Source organism: Nipponia nippon, unplaced genomic scaffold (genome assembly GCF_047370975.1).
Source record: "Nipponia nippon isolate SJK-2023a ecotype South Korea unplaced genomic scaffold, ASM4737097v1 scaffold_8, whole genome shotgun sequence".
Lineage (NCBI taxonomy): Eukaryota > Metazoa > Chordata > Aves > Pelecaniformes > Threskiornithidae > Nipponia > Nipponia nippon.
In genome coordinates, this window is record NW_028262402.1 from 6773972 (window position 1) to 6792683 (window position 18712).

Sequence of the window (18712 nt, forward strand, 5' to 3'; positions counted from 1 at the left end):
AAGATCTTCGCCTCTCCAGTGAGGTGGCCTACTGAAATCAGGTTCTGTTTGCTTCCCAGTCTTTCTTATTTTGTGACAGAGTTGATGTGGGCAGCGACAACAATGAAGCAATGAATCCTCTGGGGCTCCGATTTCTCACCTGGCTGCCAGATGACAGCTTCCTGGTGGTTGGTCAGGGTCAGCATGCTGCTCAGTCTGTCCTTCACCATCTGACTGCAGTGCCCCACGTGGCTGGAGCTAAAGAAGAGCGCCTGAATTTATGGTACTAGAGATCTGCCAGTTGTGGGTGAAGTCTGAGAGTGTCTCTGGACAGTGCCTAGAAGGAACTAAGTCTCTCAGTAGATGTGCAGCCTGGAGGCTGTGGGTTGGGGAATTTGGCTCTCTTCCTGCAGGAGAAGCAAACAACTTGTGAAGCTGCCTACTGGTCAGCACTTGCCTGTAGTCCTAATGCCTACACCCAGCCTGACAAGAAGGTGTATGCTAGCATGGCTGTGTCAGTACAGGACAGCTCTGTTCCTCTGAATTCCAGGCCCTTGGGGGGACTGAATTCCTCCATTCTACCCTTTGCCCACCATTATTGAGGTCCAGGAGGGGACTGGTAGCCCTTGTTACTCCTGTCCTCCTCCTCCTCACCTGCTGGGCTTTGTGGGGTCAGTTGAACTAAAACCAGATCACAGAAGGAAGCCACCTGGGGTACAAAAATCTGCTTTCCAAAGGGATCCTGAGAGTTGCTGTCTGCAGCAGTCACACGGCAAAGACAGGCTGATTTGCATATGAACACTAGATTAGATCAAAAGAAGTGTGGGCTCTGCGGAGTGCTCTAAGTATGCAGACAATGACTGACACAGTTAGGCAAATGCCTGTTGGCTGCAGTTGCTGGTGCTCTGTGGTGCCAATGTCAGCTGACATAGGTGTGAAAAGACTGCAGAACACATGAACAAGGTATCTGTCCATGCTGGAGAAGAGCATCCTTCCATCTGGCCACGAGAAATGCAGGATCTAGGTGTCAAATGTATCTCCTGTGACTGATGTTCTGTGTCTTGCTCCAGGTTGTCTGTGCCTGTAGATGGAGAAGTGATCAGCCTGTGCTGCAGCCCAGTGACCAAAACTGTAGCTCTGCAGCTGGCTCATAGACAGATCCTGAAATACCTCTGGGGTAAGCTGGGCCCTATTAAAGTACCTGGTCTGAGGTGTAGTTATTACAGATTTCTCAAAAGGTTTAATGAGATTATTTGACTTTCAGGGACATGGGTGACTCTTGCTGGTAGTGGATTCTGCCTTTCGTGCTCCCTCTGCTCCTAGAAATGGTGATTTGTGTCAGAAAGCATTTCATGTTGTTGAGAATGATAGTTCAGACTTTATGATTTGAAAAGAAGATGACTGGTTTAGTGATTGCAGAAGTGCTGACTGACTGCGACGTCCTTGGCACTTCTCTATTGTTCCACAGGGGAATAAATGTGCTGCTGAGCCCCTAGAAGTTACCACGTTCTTGTCTGCTGTGTCTTGGACTTTTGTGTCGGCTTTCCTCCTCTCTGTCAGATAGTGTAGCTTATTCCCAGCTCTCGTTTTCTTGAGATACCTGTCATGTGGTTGTAATGTCTGAATCTTTCATTGGCTGGAAAACACTTTGATCTTCTTTGCTCTTTAGAGGCTTCTACTCCGGTCCTTGAGCCCTGGCGGACTAGCAATGGCTCTGCTGTTCAGTTCCCCTACCCGTGCGTGCAGACTTCTATCACGAGGATCAGTGGTGAAGTAAGTAAGACTCTGAGCAGATTAAATTCCCTACTCGATTGTTCTCTGTGTCACATGTGCACCATGATCCTCTGCTCAGGGTCCAGTGATACTTCTTAACAGCATTTTTCATAAGGCCTTGTGCAGAACTGAGAGCGTATCTTACCTTGTCTTCTAGAGCATTTCTGATGGCTTGCAGTTAACACCCCATCTCCCCGTTCTATGAATACAATGAATAATGTCATTGAAGAGCGAGGAATTTCAGATTTAAAATTTCCAGCAGTCACTGCCCTGCTCTTTTTGAAAACAGCATTTTGCTCTGTTTTAATCTGAATTTACCCTATTAGCAAACATGGCTGCATTGAGTTACTGCAGATCTCCTACTACTGGTGTTTCCTATTTGTAATGGTTTTTTGATAGTTACAACAGCTTAAGGAAAGACTAGCTATTTTGCTGGTAGTTTCAGGGTTTCTTTCCTTCAGCATGCATCCAGGTGAATGCTGTATGGAGTTGCTTTGCTCTGCTCTGTACTAGTGCTCTTCCTCTGGTATTTTGGACCAAATGCTGCTGAAAAAAACCTAAACTGTCTGGTGTGGTTTCTGCTTCTATTTTGTTACCGTGAAGTTTCTGTTACAGGGTAGACCAAGTTGGGTTTCCAGGCAGAAGTGTTTAAAGACACTTAAGTAAGCCCTCCGTATAGAGGTTTCATGACTTCCTGTCCAGCTTCTCTAAGTAATTCACGTGAGGTACTCAGTACCTAATTGTAAGGTGCTTCAATCCAGTGCCAGTCAGTGTTGTGAAACACTGGAGGTTGTGACACTGATAGCTTATACGTGTCATCCTTTTTATTTACAGGAGGTGATCTTGGGCCTCTCAGATCGATGCCGTTTTTTTGTTAATGATACTGAGGTACCTAATTTTTTGCTCCCCATTGCATCCCCTTTTCCTCTGCCAAAGGCAGCTTTCCTGTTCTGCTCTATACAGCAATAAACTTCATTTTCTACAGGTCGCTTCCAACATCACGTCATTTGCAACATACAATGAGTTTTTGTTGGTGACAACCAACTCCCACACCTGTCAGTGCTTCTGCTTGAAGAACATGTCAGTGAAAGGTAAATGCCAGCTCTGGCTGCCTGCTGCTGGCAGCCCATGGCCATTTTCTTGGAACCACAAGATGTCCCCATTTTTCACATCCAATCCTGTTGTATTTGGGTCACTCAGAGAAACTGCTTAAGAGACGGAGGAAGAGAACTGCTTTCAAAAATCTATCAGAGAGCAAGGAGCACAGGGAACTGACTTTGTATATCACATGCTTCTCCCTGGGAGCAGGATTTGTCCTGTAGTTGTTGTCCCTTGTCTGTTTTCAACAACCTAGCCCTGCATTCTGTCCCTCCCCTCCATATCCAAACAAAAGAAAGGGCGGTGTGCTATTTGAGGGTGTGTGGTAGAGAAGGGATCCCAGTAGAAAGAGTTTCTGGTGCTGTCTAGGTCTGAGATGTATGAGGACCATGGGAAAGGCAGGATAACAACTTATTGGTCCTTTACATTTTTCAGTTCTCTCATCCGGTCTGTTGAGCTTTGTGATCCTGTTGTATAGAGGATGTATCTCTACTTTGTGTGCAGCAGTGCTTAGCACAGAGAGGTCCTCTTGCTATCTGGAACAGTTGAAGATCACTGGTGTATTATTGACTCCATTAGTCCAGTACAACCTTGCAGGGCCACATAGGAAAGCCTGACTGGGGCACTGTGCTGCGGTGTGCCGTGTGTGCTGATAATTATGCTGTCTTCAGCTCTTCAGGCTGGCCTGAGCAGTCCTGCTGCACCCAACAGCGAGACCCTGCGCAAGGTGGAGCGAGGTTCGCGTATCATCACTGTCGTGCCCCAGGACACAAAGGTTGTGCTGCAGGTCAGTGCTCTGCCCCTGTCTGCTGAGGTCTGCAATCAAGGGGGTGTAGGGGGGCCATCTCAGGGGGCAGCTGGCCAACCTGCAAACGAAGTGTGAAGTGCTACAGAGCTGCTGCCCTGTGCTGCTGCAGCACAGTGCCTCACAAATCTCCAGTTGCCTGGCTGGATGCAGAGGGATTTTGAGCATGCCTGGGGGAGTTAGGTTCAGCACAGGCAGCTGAGTATGTACAGACCTTGGAAGGGCTATTCAGATTCCTAATGGCTGAGGTAGCGTCTTGCTACATATTGTGGCCTCTCACAGTGACTCTGACTCACCTCTTAGTATTTGCTGTATTTGCTAGCTGCCCTCCATTAGCCTTGGCACTAAGTTTGTCTGAAGTGCTGAGCTCACTCTTCAGAACCAGCAGAAGTTCACAGAATGGAGAACAATGTCATCTGAAAGGCACCTCTGGAGGTGTGTAGCCCAGCATCCTCCTCAAAGCAGGGCTAACCTGAAAGCTTGATCAGGTTGCTCTGAGTCTTGGCTGGTTGAGTGGAGTTCAGCCTCTTGAGGAAGGAGTGTTTCTGAGCTGAGAATTTTCGGATATTTTTCCACAGTCGTTGAAATTGCATGTCCTTTGAAGTGAAAAAACAGGCCCATGCACCTGCAAGTAGCAGACAGGCCTAGAAAATTGGCCAGTCCTCACTCTGCCTTCATGTAGGCAGAGTAACTACAAACAAATAATTGTGTGGATCTTGTGTTATAGATGCCGAGAGGAAATCTGGAGACTGTTCACCACCGAGCTCTGGTTCTTGCCCAGATTCGGAAGTGGCTAGACAGGTAAATGGCACTGGTGTATTCTGGTCTTCCCTCCCCCTGTCTGATCTATTAGAGGCTGGCTGGCCTGGTTTTGTTGTGCTGGAGAACGGAGGCTAAATTCAAAGGAACTGACTTCGTTAGTGGCATTGAGACTGTTTCTGGGGCTACCAGCTAGAAGTCCAGCTTTCAGCAGTCCCAGGTGCCTCTCACTTCACCACTGAAGGGCTTATATGTGTGCTGAGACTGTGTGGGTGGGAGAAATGTTCGTCTGCTCCATTCTCCAGACATTTCAATCACTTCATGATGAAGGTTGCTGTTTTTCATGTTTTATTTGTTTAATTGATTTACATTGACGTTCCTGAAACAGAATTTGGTCCCTTAGATTAAAATGTAGTTCTCTACTTTAAGAGAGAAAAAAACCAATGCAAGGCCTGTATTGCTTCCTCAACCTGGCATGCTGGTCTGTCCCACTGCAGGGGCTGGCAATGAACAGGATTGACCTTGCACATTTTTTTCTGGAAGGCAATCTATGTGGCTTATTGTCTAGGCTGTTTCATTGCCCGGGAGTCTGTGCTTACCTCTGGTCAGTTGCCTTTATTTGCAAATATTGCACCTATCCACTATGTAAACTGTCCCACTTGACTTATTCCTCCAGGCTTATGTTCAAGGAAGCATTTCAGTGTATGAGGAAGCTGCGAATCAACCTCAATCTTCTCTATGACCACAATCCCAAGGCAAGTATGTCCAGTTCTGTTGAGTTGTTTTCCATATTCATCTAGCCTGGAATCCGTTGACATTGAACAGTGGGCTCGAAAGAGTAGGTGGTGGTGTCAGTTCTGCGTTCAGCAGAGATGGCTGGTCTGCACTGCTGCATCCTCATGCAGGCAGATTGGATTTAGCATTTCCTTCATCTTGTACATTCAGAGAAGGTCTTTGAATTTTTTCTTGTACTTAATGTAATTGTTCAGAATAACAGTAGTAATACTCCTGTCTATTTCAGGTATTTCTGGACAACGCAGAAACCTTTATCAGGCAAATAGATTCTGTGAACTATATCAACTTGTTTTTCACAGAACTGAAGTGAGTATAATTCTGCAAATGGAAGCATGCATGTAATCAGTGGTGGTACGTTATTTTGTCAAAATATTGGCAGCCCTTCAATGTGGGTGCAAGCAGTCAGTCAGAAATCTGGCATGTTGGGTCATAAAGACTCAAGTAAGCTCAGTAGTTTCAGAGGCAGTCAGTGTGTCGTCTTGGGAGTGCCAGCTTGCAGGCAGCCACTAGATTTTTCCAGCCAAGGGATCAGTACATCATCTGACTGCTTTGACTTGTCTTCTGGTTTGCTGTACAGGGGTAAATATGAACAGAAAAAGTTTTGTTCCCTCATAAACAGGAGCAAGATAGCACTGCTTATCTGAAGCCTGAGGCCAAGATATTTGCTTAGATTCCCAAATCATGTCCCCTGACCTCTTTCTCAAAGGTTGAGTGACAAGAGGCTTTAGGGCACTGGTAGCTTCACCATTTCTCAAGCTTGCTGAAGTAAATAATTGTTCAGGAGCTGGAGTTATCACTTAGCAATTCTGTTTTACTTTCAGTTTTGACCTGACCTTAAATCTTTGTCTAGCAATAAAAGCAAATGGCTTAATTTTCAGAAGTGCTCTGTGTTCAGCATCTCCATAATGGATTTAGTACAAGACAGCTGTATCTTGAAAAGCTTGCCCTCTGCTTTTTTGTGCAACTGAAGTGGTTGTTCTGACCAGTTTTTTTCAATGCCGCTCTTGGCTGAGAATCAATTAGGACCGATGAGAGATGTTAAAGAGCTTTCTGGTAGTGTGGCAGGTTGTGTGTCAGTACTGAATGACATATGAGCTCTTTTGTTGAGTAGTTATTTTCTGCATGCATTTGTGTTTCTTAATGTTATTGTCTTTCTGCTGGGCCATGTGATGGACCATGCTAGTATTCTTGGTATCTGTTTTTATTTAGAGAAGAAGATTTCACAAAGAGTATGTACCCATCTCTGAATGGTAGCAGTAATGCTCAACCGCACCAGTATCCTGATCAGAAAAAAGTAAACCTGATATGCGATGTGATGAGAGCTGCCATGGAACACATTGACCCTCAAAAGTGAGCGTTTTCTTATTGTAGGTGAAGGAACCATTAGAAAGATTTCTAGTAAAGTCATTTGCAGAAAGCAAAACTGTCCTTAACATCAGTTATTTTGCTTCAGATCCTCTGAGGTGAGCCTGTACTCCACAGAATGTATGTAGCCATGCCTTCCACCTGCTGAGGATGCTGTCTTGTAAACCACAACATCTAATAATTCCACAGATAGCAAAAGAACTTTTTACTACAAGAATTGAAGTAATAGATGCAGGATGCTTATAAGGGTTTAAGAAATACACTCAATTCAGGAACAGTCTGTGTGGCATAGAGGACAGAGAGACATGAGCAAGATTGTAATCTCGGGGAGATGCTGGCTTTTTGGAGCAGCTGGCCTTTCGGAAGGATCTCAGCTGTTCCATTTGAGACTGAATTACTTTTGTAAATCTTCAGCTGCATATTTCTGAATGATTACCTTTTTGGTAACCACCCTCCTTGGATGAATCAACACCAGACAAGGATAAAGGGTGGGAAAATAGGATAATAACAGTAGTTAGTGAAGCAGTGTTAAACCATTTGCAGCTTATTCGTGAAACAGTGGACAGAAGAGCAACAGATGGTAGGTTGCTGCTGAACAGTGAAAACTTAGACACTTTTCAGCAAATGGTTTCGGAAAACAAAGCATCCCCTTAGCTGGGAAAGCTGTTTTGAAATAGTATTTGTGAAATGTATGGAAGTGGAAATAACCTCCTAGAAAGCTTTCCTTTTATAAAAATGACCATTTTCATGCCAAATGGGATTTGGAAAACTGTGTCCAGCTACCTGAGCTTTCAGAGAGACGTATTCCCTATCCATTATGCTGGCTGGCATGGTAAGGAAGCTCATTCTACTCAAAACACGCATCCAGTCTTGTGACATGTTTGAGGAGACATGCTAAGTAGAAAAACCTTTCTGGTATATTCTGTTCTCTTCCCGTTTTTCCTGCCTTCCTTTAAAAAGATTGAAATACCTGAGGTTTTTTGTTGTTTGGGTTTTTTTTAACTAAAATGTAAACTAGAACTTGCACAAACTGGGCTAAAATAGGAATAAGCAGTGTTTCTGCCTTCTCGCTTTTTCATTTACTGCTTCTGTTTTCTTCAGATACTGCCTATCAATACTGACAGCACACGTAAAGAAAAGTCCTCCAGAACTGGAAATTGCTCTCCAGAAGGTTCATGATCTTCGAGGTATTGTATCAGGAACTCAAAAGTTTTGAAAATGGGTGGTTTGCAGGAGCTTTCATGGTTAGCATGGTTCACCCTGAAAATGATTTTAAGGTGGCTGTTCATGGAGTCAGCTGGAAAACAGAAATGTACTTGAAACAAGCTGTGTGTTAATGGAATAGCAGCATATCAGCTGAGACACGCTGCTGTACGTGCCCTCAGCTCATCCTTTTACCTAGATATGTCAGCAGATAGCCAAGAGTTGGAGCTATTTTCTCTTTCCAGTCAGAACTCTGGTTCTCCCAGCATGGAACAGGAGGTTCCCATTTTGGGTCCTAGTATCTCAAACTGGCAAACTTTGCTTTTATTCTGCGCTGCTACTTCTGTTGCACACTTAACAAGTTACTGTGCTTTGGCTGGTGCTTGATGTTGCCCAGGAAAGGCAAAATAACCCCTCCTGCAAGACAGAACAAGCTGTTAGTTTCATGGTCCCTATCTGGTGTCAAGGATGTGCTTGATAATGCATCCCTTCCTCAGAGTGGGGTTCCACTGCTGATGGTGTAACTGATGGTATGCTTCCTTATCTTGTTACAGAAAGCATTATTCCAGATGTCAAAGCTGTGAGTGCAGAAGAAGCATTGAAGTACCTGCTTTTCCTCGTGGATGTCAATGAATTGTATGACTATTCCTTGGGGACGTATGACTTTGATTTAGTCATCATGGTGGCAGAAAAGTCTCAAAAGGTCTTGGCTTATAGTTCCAGTCAAGGAACTATTTTTCTGCTTTTCCAAAGGTTCTTTGTAGTCTGCGGATCAGCCCACATGTTTTGTTAGTCATAGTTCTCTACCCAGTCAGGATTTAAGTTGCTCAGAAGTCCTGTGTATGCTTGGGATGATGCTGGGAAGGTGGCATGTCTCTGCATCCCTTAGTACTTCTTGAGCACAGCTTTGGAAACTTGCTTGTGCTCAAGGTGAAATAGGGCTCTTCTAGAGCAGCACGGCAAAGTAGCTCAGGGGAAGGGAGGGACTGTGGTCTGAAGTGTTGTGACTGCATGCCTTACGTTCCCAGTTCTGTACTCTTGATTCTTGATTATTTGGTGGTGGCCACGATAATAGTGTGTATCTTCCAGCAGGTTTAATTTGAAATCTCTGAATGGAAATGCCCATCAGGATATTCAGAGTTTCCTAGAATTATAGCAGAGCCTGCTGTCCATCAATTAAAACACCATATTCATGTTAACAGGTTTCATGGCCTTTGGCGTGGGGGAAATTGATCAGCTTTACAGCTGCAAATTTATACATTATAATAGCTAATAGAAAACAATATTTGTTATGATACGTAGCCTTGAATTTTAAATGGCTCCAGCCTTTAGATACTGCTGAAGTCCATGTGGGAGCCTGGTAATTGAAGTTAGTCATTCCTGGCAAGAGTACACATACAGAATTGATGCTTTAAGATGGCTTACATTTAAAAAAAAAAAAGCTTTTTTAGTGTATTATGGTACAATTTCAAATATGGGACTGTCTGTTGGTGACGATGGGGGCAAATAAGGATCTTACCAGATTAGCTCAACTGCAGTTTTTATTATTCTTTGCAGGACCCAAAAGAATACTTGCCCTTCTTAAATACCCTTCGGAAAATGGAAACCAATTATCAGCGATATACAATAGACAGACACTTGAAGAGATACACAAAAGCTCTTGGGCACCTCAGCAAATGTGGTAGGTGTCCTGCACATGCAGCATCTCTAAGGAGAAATTCTGCAGTGGAACATTTCCATTTTGGAGAGCCTTTGGGGGGCTCTTAGACAATAGCTGAAGAAAGAGAAGGATTGCACAAGGTCATATTCCCTCCTGGTAGTGCATGGTTAACTTACTTCTGCAACATGTTTTTTGTAGTGCGGCTTGGCGCAGGAAGAAAGGAGTGAGAATGTTTACTGTTCTGTGATCATGAAGTATAAGTCTTGTTTTGTTCCTGTTGTAGGTGACTTGTCCTCAGTTAATATTGCTCGCAAAAGTGGAACAAACCTCAAGGAAGTGAACACCTTGATTTTACAATAGTAGAATAGGTGCTTTTGTGCTCTTCCACCCAACCACCTCTAGTTGTTTCTTAATGCAATGAACCCAGACTCCTGGGAGCCGTGTGCTTTCTTTTTTATTGCTATGAAAAATAAATTATTTCTGCAGGTCCTGAACATTTCTCTGAATTTCTGAACTTGGTGAAGGATCAGAATCAGTATTGTGAAGCCTTGAAGCTGTACCCCTCTAGCACTCAGGAGTACAAGGTGTGTAAGCATGTGACACTGCAGCATGCAAGCTTTTTATTCTCTCACACGTGTGTTTGCACGTCCTTGGCACCTTGAGTGAGAGCAGGAATGAGACAGCACTTGCTTGCGTTCAAGCTCTGCAGGTCATTGCTATTCCTGTGCTGTCTGAGACCCTCCTCTGAGATAATAGCTGGAATGACTCTCAGCACTGACCCTGCGAGGTCTGGTCATTGTAGGAGTGGCTGTTATTTCTTTGATCCCGTGACCAGGAGAGCACCTGGGAGTCTGGTTTCTGCTGCACTGTCTTGTGGTGTGCTGGAGAACTCCCGTTACCACAGAAAGACTTTTCTTCCTGTTTTGACCTCTGTGATGCCAGCTTTCTCTCTGGCACTTGCAGGTTGTGTGGGGACACTTTTTTATCCTTAAACTATTCTGAAGAGTGCTAGAGAGCCTAGGGCACTTGTAGATGTGCTGTTTTCCAGCATGTAGTGTCCCTTGTTAGTTTCAGTATTACTGAAGAACTTTAGCTTGCCAATGCTGAGGTAAAATGTGAATGAATGCATTTAATATAATTTAATTTAGATATTGTGAATAGAATCATAGAATCATAGAATCGTCAAGGTTGGAAAAGACCCTTAAGATCATTGAGTCCAACCGTTAACCTATCACTGCCAAGTCCATCTATACCATGTTTTCAAGCACCGTATCTATCCGTTCTTTAAATACCTCCAGGGATGGAGACTCAACCACTTCCCTGGGCGACCTGTTCCAATGCTTGACCACCCTCTCGGTGAAGAAGTGTTTCCTAATATCTAACCTAAACCTCCCCTGGCGCAGCTTGAGGCTGTTTCCTCTCGTTCTATCACTCGTTACTAGGGAGAAGAGACTGACCCGCACCTCGCTACAGCCTCCTTTCAGGTAGTTGTGGAGAGCCATAAGGTCACCCCTCAGCCTCCTCTTCTCCAGACTAAACAACCCCAGTTCCCTCAGCTGCTCCTCGCAAGACTTGTTCTCTAGACCCTTCACCAACTTTGTTGCCCTCCTCTGGACACGCTCCAGCACCTCGATGTCCTTGTAGTGAGGGGCCCAAAACTGAACACAGTACTCAACGCACAAGCCTTTGTAAAAGAAGTAGATGAAGAAGTAAGAGGGGAAATACAAAAACTCAGTCTGTTTGCAACACGGTGAAAGCAGAAAGGACTGTTTCCTTATGAGGGAGGTCTGTTCCTGACTCTGACTCATTGGAAGTCTGTCTTTATTCCTTCTGTTCCTTCTGTACTCTTCCAGTCAAATCCACCCGCCCCTCCTTGATGGAGATTATGAGTTTTGAATAGCATAGTGAAGCTCAGGTTATTGATTCACAGCAGCCTGTGCCTGTAGAGTTGCAGGGCTTGCATCCTCCATTGTGCCAGTGTTTGACTCCTGGAGTAAGTTGGTTCAAGGAGATGTTCTAAGAAAAACCACTCGTGAGTGGGGAAGAAGGGGCTGATTTCCTGCAATATGTAGTTTACCCAGTGTTTGGCTTGGGGGTTAGGAACCTCCCCATGTCTCTTGCTTTAGCTCTGTGAAATGTCTCCACGTGCTAATCATCAGCCCTTGGCTTGATATCAAGTTCGAAATCTGGTAGGAACGTTGTGCCTGGAGGTTCCTTGGGAGAGGGGGAAATAGGCTTTTGTTGATGGGCACTTAATTTTTACTAATGGAGGACTGCTACTGACTCTACAGCTGATTTCTTATTTCTCTTTTGTCCCTTTCTTGCAGGATATCAGCGATGCATATGGGGAGTACTTGATTCAGAAGCAGCTATATGAACAGGCTGCATTGATATTTGCTCGTGCTGGCATCTTTGCAAAAGCACTTGATGCTTTTCAGAACAGTGGCAGCTGGCAGCAAGCCCTGTGCATGGCGTCACGGCTTGGTTACACAAAGGATGAGCTGTCCAGCCTGGCACGGAGCATGGCAGGTAGGCCTTGAAGAGATGGAAGTGTGCAGAGCAAAACTGGCTGCTGTTACTTTTGGTTCATTTTGATTTTTCCTAAAATTTAGTGAAAACCTCAGTCTTCAGTGTTTTTCTTAAAGGGAGAACAAAGATCCCATGTTTCCCAAGGGTTTGTGTGATTGCACATCACCTTTGTTTCTCAAAGGAACCACAAGATGTTATAGCTGAGCTGGTAGGCACCCAGGAGTTGTCAAGTTAGCTGTGGCCTTGGCTGCCCCATGCTGACTGCTTCTTACATTTCTTCCTTGCAACTGGTTGCTGAACACTATTCCAAATTGCCTCTTTGGTTAATCTCAGGGAATGGTGATTCTTTGAAGTGTCTGACATGACTGAGACCTCTAGACATCATTGGCATAAGTACCGTGCCTAGTCACAGGCCTTATAGGCTATTGGATAATTCAAAGCTGCGTCTTCATGTTTTTCTCCTGAAAGCCTGCTAGCAGCTAAGACAAACTGGTACATGTAAAGCTATGTGCCATCCTACTGCAGGAGCAAAAGCTGACTGGCCTCAGACTTTGTGCTCACTAGGACATAGCAGACTGCATACATGAGATGTGTTGTGGACCTGGCATATATTTCAGCAAGAGAAATGGAACATCATCCTGACTTCTGCCTTACTCAGAGGCAGTTTATCAAGGGCCCACTTACACAGTGGGAATATGGCTCCTGGGAATGTAGTCTTCCAGAGTTGAGTATTCCAGTGTTTTCTTTTTCTGTCACTTCATGCAATTTGGATCCTTCATGTCTTGCCTTTAATACCTTTTTTGGTGCCCCTCTTAAATCACAACTGTAATTTAGCGAAATGAGCAGACACAAGCTGTCTTGGATGAGATTGCTTTGCTTGGGTAATTTTTTTTTTCCCTGGTGTTGTGTATCACTTGCTCTCTTACATTGCATCCTAGCATACTGATCAGTGCCAAAGCTGGTTCTGCTTTTAGGGGATTGGAAGCCCTGAATCCCACAAGCTCGATGGTTGCTGTCTATACCACAGAGAGCAGGTGGCAAAGTGCTCCCTGCAGATAGCAAGACTGCAATACACTGAAGCTTTTAAGAGATATTTCCTTTTTACATCCTGGCCTTCTCCACTTAAGACACTCTTCACTATTTCTGTCTCAGACCAGGGGGGGAAAATGTTCTCCAGCTGGCCTTGAGGGACGTGCACTAGCAATTTCACAGGCGACTGGCTGGTGATGTTGCAAGTTGATGAATTCTTGGCATCAGGTAGCCCTTCTTGTTACTGAGCAGATTGAGTAAGTGTGTGAGCAGGTAGAAAGTGCTTCAGTGAGTGGGATTTTCCCCTGCCTTGTAGTTTTGTGGCACAAAATCCAGCTGCTCCTGAAAAGCTGAACTCCACCCTTTCTTGTAGGAAAACTAGTTGAACAGAGAAAGCATGCAGAGGCAGCCATACTCGTGGAGCAGTACACTCAGGTAATGTAATCACCCTCTTGTCTGTGCCCCAGTAGTATCCTCTGTCAGAGAGGTACGCCATCTGTGTTTTCTCTGTTCTCCTGGGCCACATGTGACTGCATGCATGCTGACAGCAAAACAGTCTGTGCCATGGGCTCTCTTGGGAAGGGCAGAGGAGGTCCAGGTGATGCAGTGAGCAGGGTGGGGATGAATGCTGTGTCCCTGAGTTTTTCCACTCATGAAGCTGCCTCTGTTTTGGTATGAAAAGCTTTTGTCTCAGACACCTGAAGCATGAGGGCTGGTATAAGGAAGACAGAGTTCCAGAGGGATTTCCCCACAGCATGGGAGAAATAACATAGTTTGTTGGGGTTTTTTTATGTCAGCACTTCAAAGTACCTGGCACAGCAGTGTTTTCCTGTCCTGACTGTGATACTGCTGCATAGAAATGTGCATCTGAATAGGTGCTACTTGAATGTGTATCACTAACATCAGTAACAGTACGTGGTTGCTCTTTCCTTCTAGGACTATGAAGAGGCTGTACTCCTGCTCTTAGAAGGGGCTCTCTGGGAAGAGGCTTTAAGACTGGTAAGGTATTTCAGAGCACAAAAAACAGAGTGGAAATATTTCTTTAGAGTGCAAGAACAGAGGGATGGGATCTGGGTTAGGTCCTTAAATAATACCTTGTTTCCTTTCCCTGATCCAGATTCACAAGTATGGTAGACTGGATATCTTGGAGACCAACTTCAAACCTGCTATTCTGGAAGGTGAATCTGTGCAGGAATCTGAGATTTCTCTGGGCTATAGAGGCTGAAGAAGGTCTTTACTGGGTCTGTGGGAAGTCCCAGCACTCCAGTACTGGAAGCTGTATGGAAGGATGCTTTGATTCTGCCTAACTGATGCTGCCCAGTTAGCTGCATTTGGCTCTACTCAATGCAGCTTGAAGCCCTGCAGTGTCATGGGCTCTTTTTAGCCTAGTCAAGCTCCTTTTGAGCTTTTCCAGACCCCACAGTCACCAACTGCAAAGGGGTCTGTGTCTGCGTGTCCATGAACAAGCAGGACAGTCCTTGTTCTAGAGCACATGTGGCAGCAGAACTATGGACTAAGAAAATGGCTGGCTGTCCTATAAGCTTTTATGAGTAGTTTTTGAAAAATATGATTTGATAGCTGTGTTCTCCCTTCCATCTAGGAAGGATGGTTGGTTACTCTTGGTTGTTTTTCCTTTTCATGCTATGGGCAGTAGGCTTTGTGAGATGAGGGATTTTTTTCTTTAATTCAAACCTAATTAATGTAAAGAGATTTGGCCACAGAGCTTTCTGCTCTTCGTGTATCAGAAACAGACTCTTGTTCTAGAAAATGCTTGTGTGGCAGGTTAATTCACTCTGCATCCAGGTGCATCTTGTTTGGTGAGCTCCTGTATTATAAGCTTTGAATTTCCTTCCACTTTTGTGTGCTTTGCACCTGACTTCTGAGCTTGTTGAAGGACTGTGCTCCTTCAAACTTCTTGTGTAAAAAAAATGCTTTTCTTGTTCTCTTGCACAAATGTTTGTGTTCTGATTTTCTTATTGAGCAGCTCAGAAGAGTCAGCTGGTATTCCTAGATTCTCAGAAAACAGCATTTCTTCGCCATAAGAGTCGCCTGCAAGTGGTCCGAGAGCTGAAGGAGAAGGCTTGTGAGAGCCTGCAGGGTTGGTACTGAAATGCATATGGCTTTCTATGCATAAGTAACTGTGATCATCTTTTTCTTTGTGATTTCCATTTGCCCTGGTGGAGCTGTGTGCTCTCCTAGCTCCCATGGTACCTACAACAGTAGAACAGTATTCTTCTCACCCCCTCCTCACACCGTACTTGGACTGTGATGGTTTGACCTTGCTCATTCTGTAAAGACAGCTTTGTTCTCAGTGCTCTCTGTGTCACAGCTTTCATGGGATCAAAATGCACCTGAAAGCTCTTCAAAATGACACAGCATTGTCTCCACAGTGCCAGCTTGGCTGGGTCAGGCAGTGCTCAGCATGTCCTTTGTGCTGAGTACCTACGAGGCATATTCACCTGCCAGCTCACACAGGCTCAGGGAAGTTTTCTGAAAGCAGAATGCTTTGTCCTGGTCCAGGTTTGCTGCAGTGAGATTGTCATCCCTCTGCTGTTTAATATCACAATCCCCACCAGGGCAGAGGAGCAGTGTTCTTCTCACGATTGATGTTTCTTCTCATGTGCTGACTGAGTGGGGTCGAGAGCCGAAAAGGCTCTGAAACGCCAGCAGGTAGAATGAATCTGCCCAATCTGCTTCTCCAACAAGCTACATAGATTACCAGAGAGAAAGCTTGGAATAACTGTGACCTTTTTCCATGCTGTGACAGTTATTAACATGTTTTGCAGATTATGAAATGCCAAACTGCCCAGAATTGGATCTTTTCTCTGAAACCAGTAGTGTTGTGACAGCCAGTGACATGAACAGCAAATATTCACACAGCAATTCAAGAATATCAGCGTAGGTATCTGCCTCCAAATTAGGTAGTGGCTGCCCTGGCATCAGCATTTGGGAAGGCAGCTTGCTCATGCTTGGCATGCTCCTCCTCGCAGCTGTGCATGCCTTGAAGCTGCTTTAATTACAGGCATTTCGTGGTTATTTTAACTCTTATTGCAAGGGAGAGAGCAGAAAATGCCAGAAGCTCTAGTGCAGCAGGAACTGAGTGCCCAGCAGAGGAGCTCTGAACACAGGCTCTGGGCAGGAGCTGGCTCTGTGGGTGTCGGGCACATTGCCAGAATAGCTGGCTGTAGGAAGCCTGACACAGAATGTGGGCAGAGCTCCTCAAACATTAACAGCTTGTGCGCATGGCTTGTGCTCTTTGTCCTAGGTTTTGCACTTGATGGGTGGGGGTTGCTACTAAATCGCATACCGATGTCTTCCCGCAGTGGGCGTCTGTGTTGCTTTTGAGTGCTGTTACGAATGTGAGCTGCAGTGTGGGGTGTGGTGTGCTAGAGGCCCGTGTAGTCTGTGGGACCGCTTCTGAATTCCCTAGCTGAAATGTGGAAAAATACAGTTGTGAGAAAAGTTTGGACTTTTTAGGGCACTTTCTGTAGCCCAGATGAAAAGAGGAAGAGAATGCAACCTTAGTATTCAGCATACCTGTGTCAGAGCATGCTGATCGTTTGGGGACATTATGCAACTAGTACTGGCCTATGATTAGAAGTTGCTTTCCTGTGATAATGGGCAGGACCTGAGTTGTATTAGTGCACAGCTTGTGGAAATAGCAGAAATGAAAATGTGCACAGGCAAGCAGAGACCCTGGCACCAAATTGTTTTAAGTGGAGCTCAGCTTTGCCTGATAGTGACTACTGCCAAACAATTTACCCTATTTTGTGCTTAGAGCAATGCTTTAACCTTGCTGGAACACAGAGTAGTCCTTTTTGAGGTAGAGAAACAGCCCAGCTACTGACTTGTGTTTTAGACCACAAAGGCTATTGGTCGAGTAGCATTGACACAACCATACGTAAGCTTATGTGCAGTCCCCTCTCACTGGAGACAGTAAGGAGTTGAGTAACAGGTTTCATGCACACTGTTGATGTTCCTTCAGACTTACCCTGTCACAGCTAATCCTGTTGTGCATGCTATAATTAAGCATTCTCCTTTTCAGACGATCCTCAAAGAACCGGCGCAAGGCTGAGCGCAAGAGATACAGCTTGAAGGAGGGGAGTCCTTTTGAAGATATGGCCCTTCTGGAAGCCCTGGGAGAAAATGTTCGTGCTGTTGAGACTGTGAAGGGTAGGACACTTGATGATCTTAATCCACTCCGCAGCTTGTGAGGACAACTGAGGCAGTGTGCCCTCTGTTGTTGTTAATGAGTATGCGGGGGAGAGGAGCTGCCTGGTCCATAAGACCATGTCATGGTTTAACCCCAGCTAGCAACTCAGCACCACACAGCCGCTTGCTCACTCCGCCCTTGGTGGGATGGGGGAGAGAAGTGGAAGGGTAAAAGGGAGAAAACTCGTGGGTTGAGATAAGAACAGTTTAATAATTGAAGCAAAATAAAACAGAACAATTAAATAGGTAAAGCAAAAGCTGCACACGCAAACAAAGCAAAACAAGGAATTAATTCGCTACTTCCCATGGGCAGGCAGGTGTTCGGCCATCCCCAGGAAAGCAGGGCGCCATCACACCAAATGTCCCCCCCTTCCTTCTTCTTCCCCCAGCTTATATACTGAGCATGACGTCATATGGTATGGAATAGCCCTTTGGCCAGTCTGGGTCAGGCCCCCCTCCCCCGTCCTCCCCCGTCCTCCCCCCCTCCCCCATCTCATCCATCCATCCATCCATCCATCCCCCCCCCCGCCCCCCCTCCCCCCGGCAGAGCATGGGAAGCTGAAAGTTCTTTGACCAGTGTAAGCACTACTTAGCAACTATTTAGCAACTACTTAGCAAGAAACAAAACATCAGTGTATCATCGACATTGTTCTCATCCTAAACCCAAAGCACAGCACCATACCGACTACCAAGAAGAAAATTAACTCTATCCCAGCTGAAACCAGGACAGACCATTTGTGTTGGACCTTGATTTAGTTCATCTGCCTCTGTGCCTGGAAGAATAGTAATAGTGTGAGCTCTCCACATTTGAAGTGTGGGAGTGGAGGAGTGAGGCCTTGTTAGTACCATGGCAGATTTGTCTCACAGTTGTACTCAGGCACGGTAGGGGCCGTGTAGGGACAGAATCAGTTCTGATTTGCTCCCCTTCTTGTGCCCTGATACGAGAGAAATACAGCTGTTTATTTAGTATGCCTGTGTTAATTGCTATTGTTTGTTCTTCTGTTCCATCCTGCAGGAGAAATACACATCCTTCTGAAGCAGCTTGTGCTGTTTGGCTATGATGGGCAAGCTGGGGCACTGCAGCAAGTCCTGGAAGATGTTTTGCAGTTGATGGAGACCTCAATCCCAGAAGTCTGGACTCCAGAACTGCAGCAGAGCTCTGTCAACCCGGTCTGTTCTCATCTGCAATACCCCTTACACCTGTCATACCATACCAAGTATTCAGCAGTATTTTGCATTCTCCAGCAAAGAGTCTGGAATCCTTCCCTGGCTTTCCAGATCTGCTTTTTTTCTGTAGAGGTCAAATAGATACTCTGTGCAGTACCTGCCAAGTCAGTACACTCTAGATGGGTATAACAGGTATAGCCTGCTGTGGCCCTTGCACCAAATGCCACATTGGACATGATGAGGTCTCATAAGGCTTGTGCTACCTTGTCCTAGTGGCGACTTCTTTTCGCAAGCTCTGTCTTAAGCAATTTGTAGAACATAGGGGCACTGTTTTCTTT

At 45.3% G+C, this 18712-nt stretch overlaps 1 protein-coding gene across 5 annotated transcripts in view; it reads left to right on the forward strand.

Moving 5' to 3' along the window:
- The window catches only part of ELP1 (elongator acetyltransferase complex subunit 1), a 33297-nt gene that overhangs the window by 12334 nt on the left and 2251 nt on the right, over positions 1-18712 (forward strand). The window contains exons 13-35 of one of the 5 annotated variants that reach the window (XM_087742074.1): positions 80-262; positions 1050-1156; positions 1649-1752; positions 2587-2640; positions 2738-2843; positions 3522-3637; positions 4383-4456; positions 5091-5169; positions 5436-5515; positions 6419-6559; positions 7676-7761; positions 8332-8480; positions 9335-9458; positions 9924-10021; positions 10880-10921; positions 11765-11966; positions 13369-13430; positions 13932-13994; positions 14113-14173; positions 14980-15093; positions 15782-15893; positions 17041-17168; positions 18223-18377. In XM_087742074.1, the coding sequence (XP_087598200.1) occupies positions 80-262; positions 1050-1156; positions 1649-1752; positions 2587-2640; positions 2738-2843; positions 3522-3637; positions 4383-4456; positions 5091-5169; positions 5436-5515; positions 6419-6559; positions 7676-7761; positions 8332-8480; positions 9335-9458; positions 9924-10021; positions 10880-10921; positions 11765-11966; positions 13369-13430; positions 13932-13994; positions 14113-14173; positions 14980-15093; positions 15782-15893; positions 17041-17168; positions 18223-18377 (2440 nt within the window). Of the gene's footprint in view, positions 1-79; positions 263-1049; positions 1157-1648; positions 1753-2586; positions 2641-2737; positions 2844-3521; positions 3638-4382; positions 4457-5090; positions 5170-5435; positions 5516-6418; positions 6560-7675; positions 7762-8331; positions 8481-9334; positions 9459-9923; positions 10022-10879; positions 10922-11764; positions 11967-13368; positions 13431-13931; positions 13995-14112; positions 14174-14979; positions 15094-15781; positions 15894-17040; positions 17169-18222; positions 18378-18712 lie in introns of those variants that run through there. The other 4 variants (XM_087742075.1, XM_087742076.1, XM_087742077.1 and 1 more) reach the window with 4 other exon arrangements.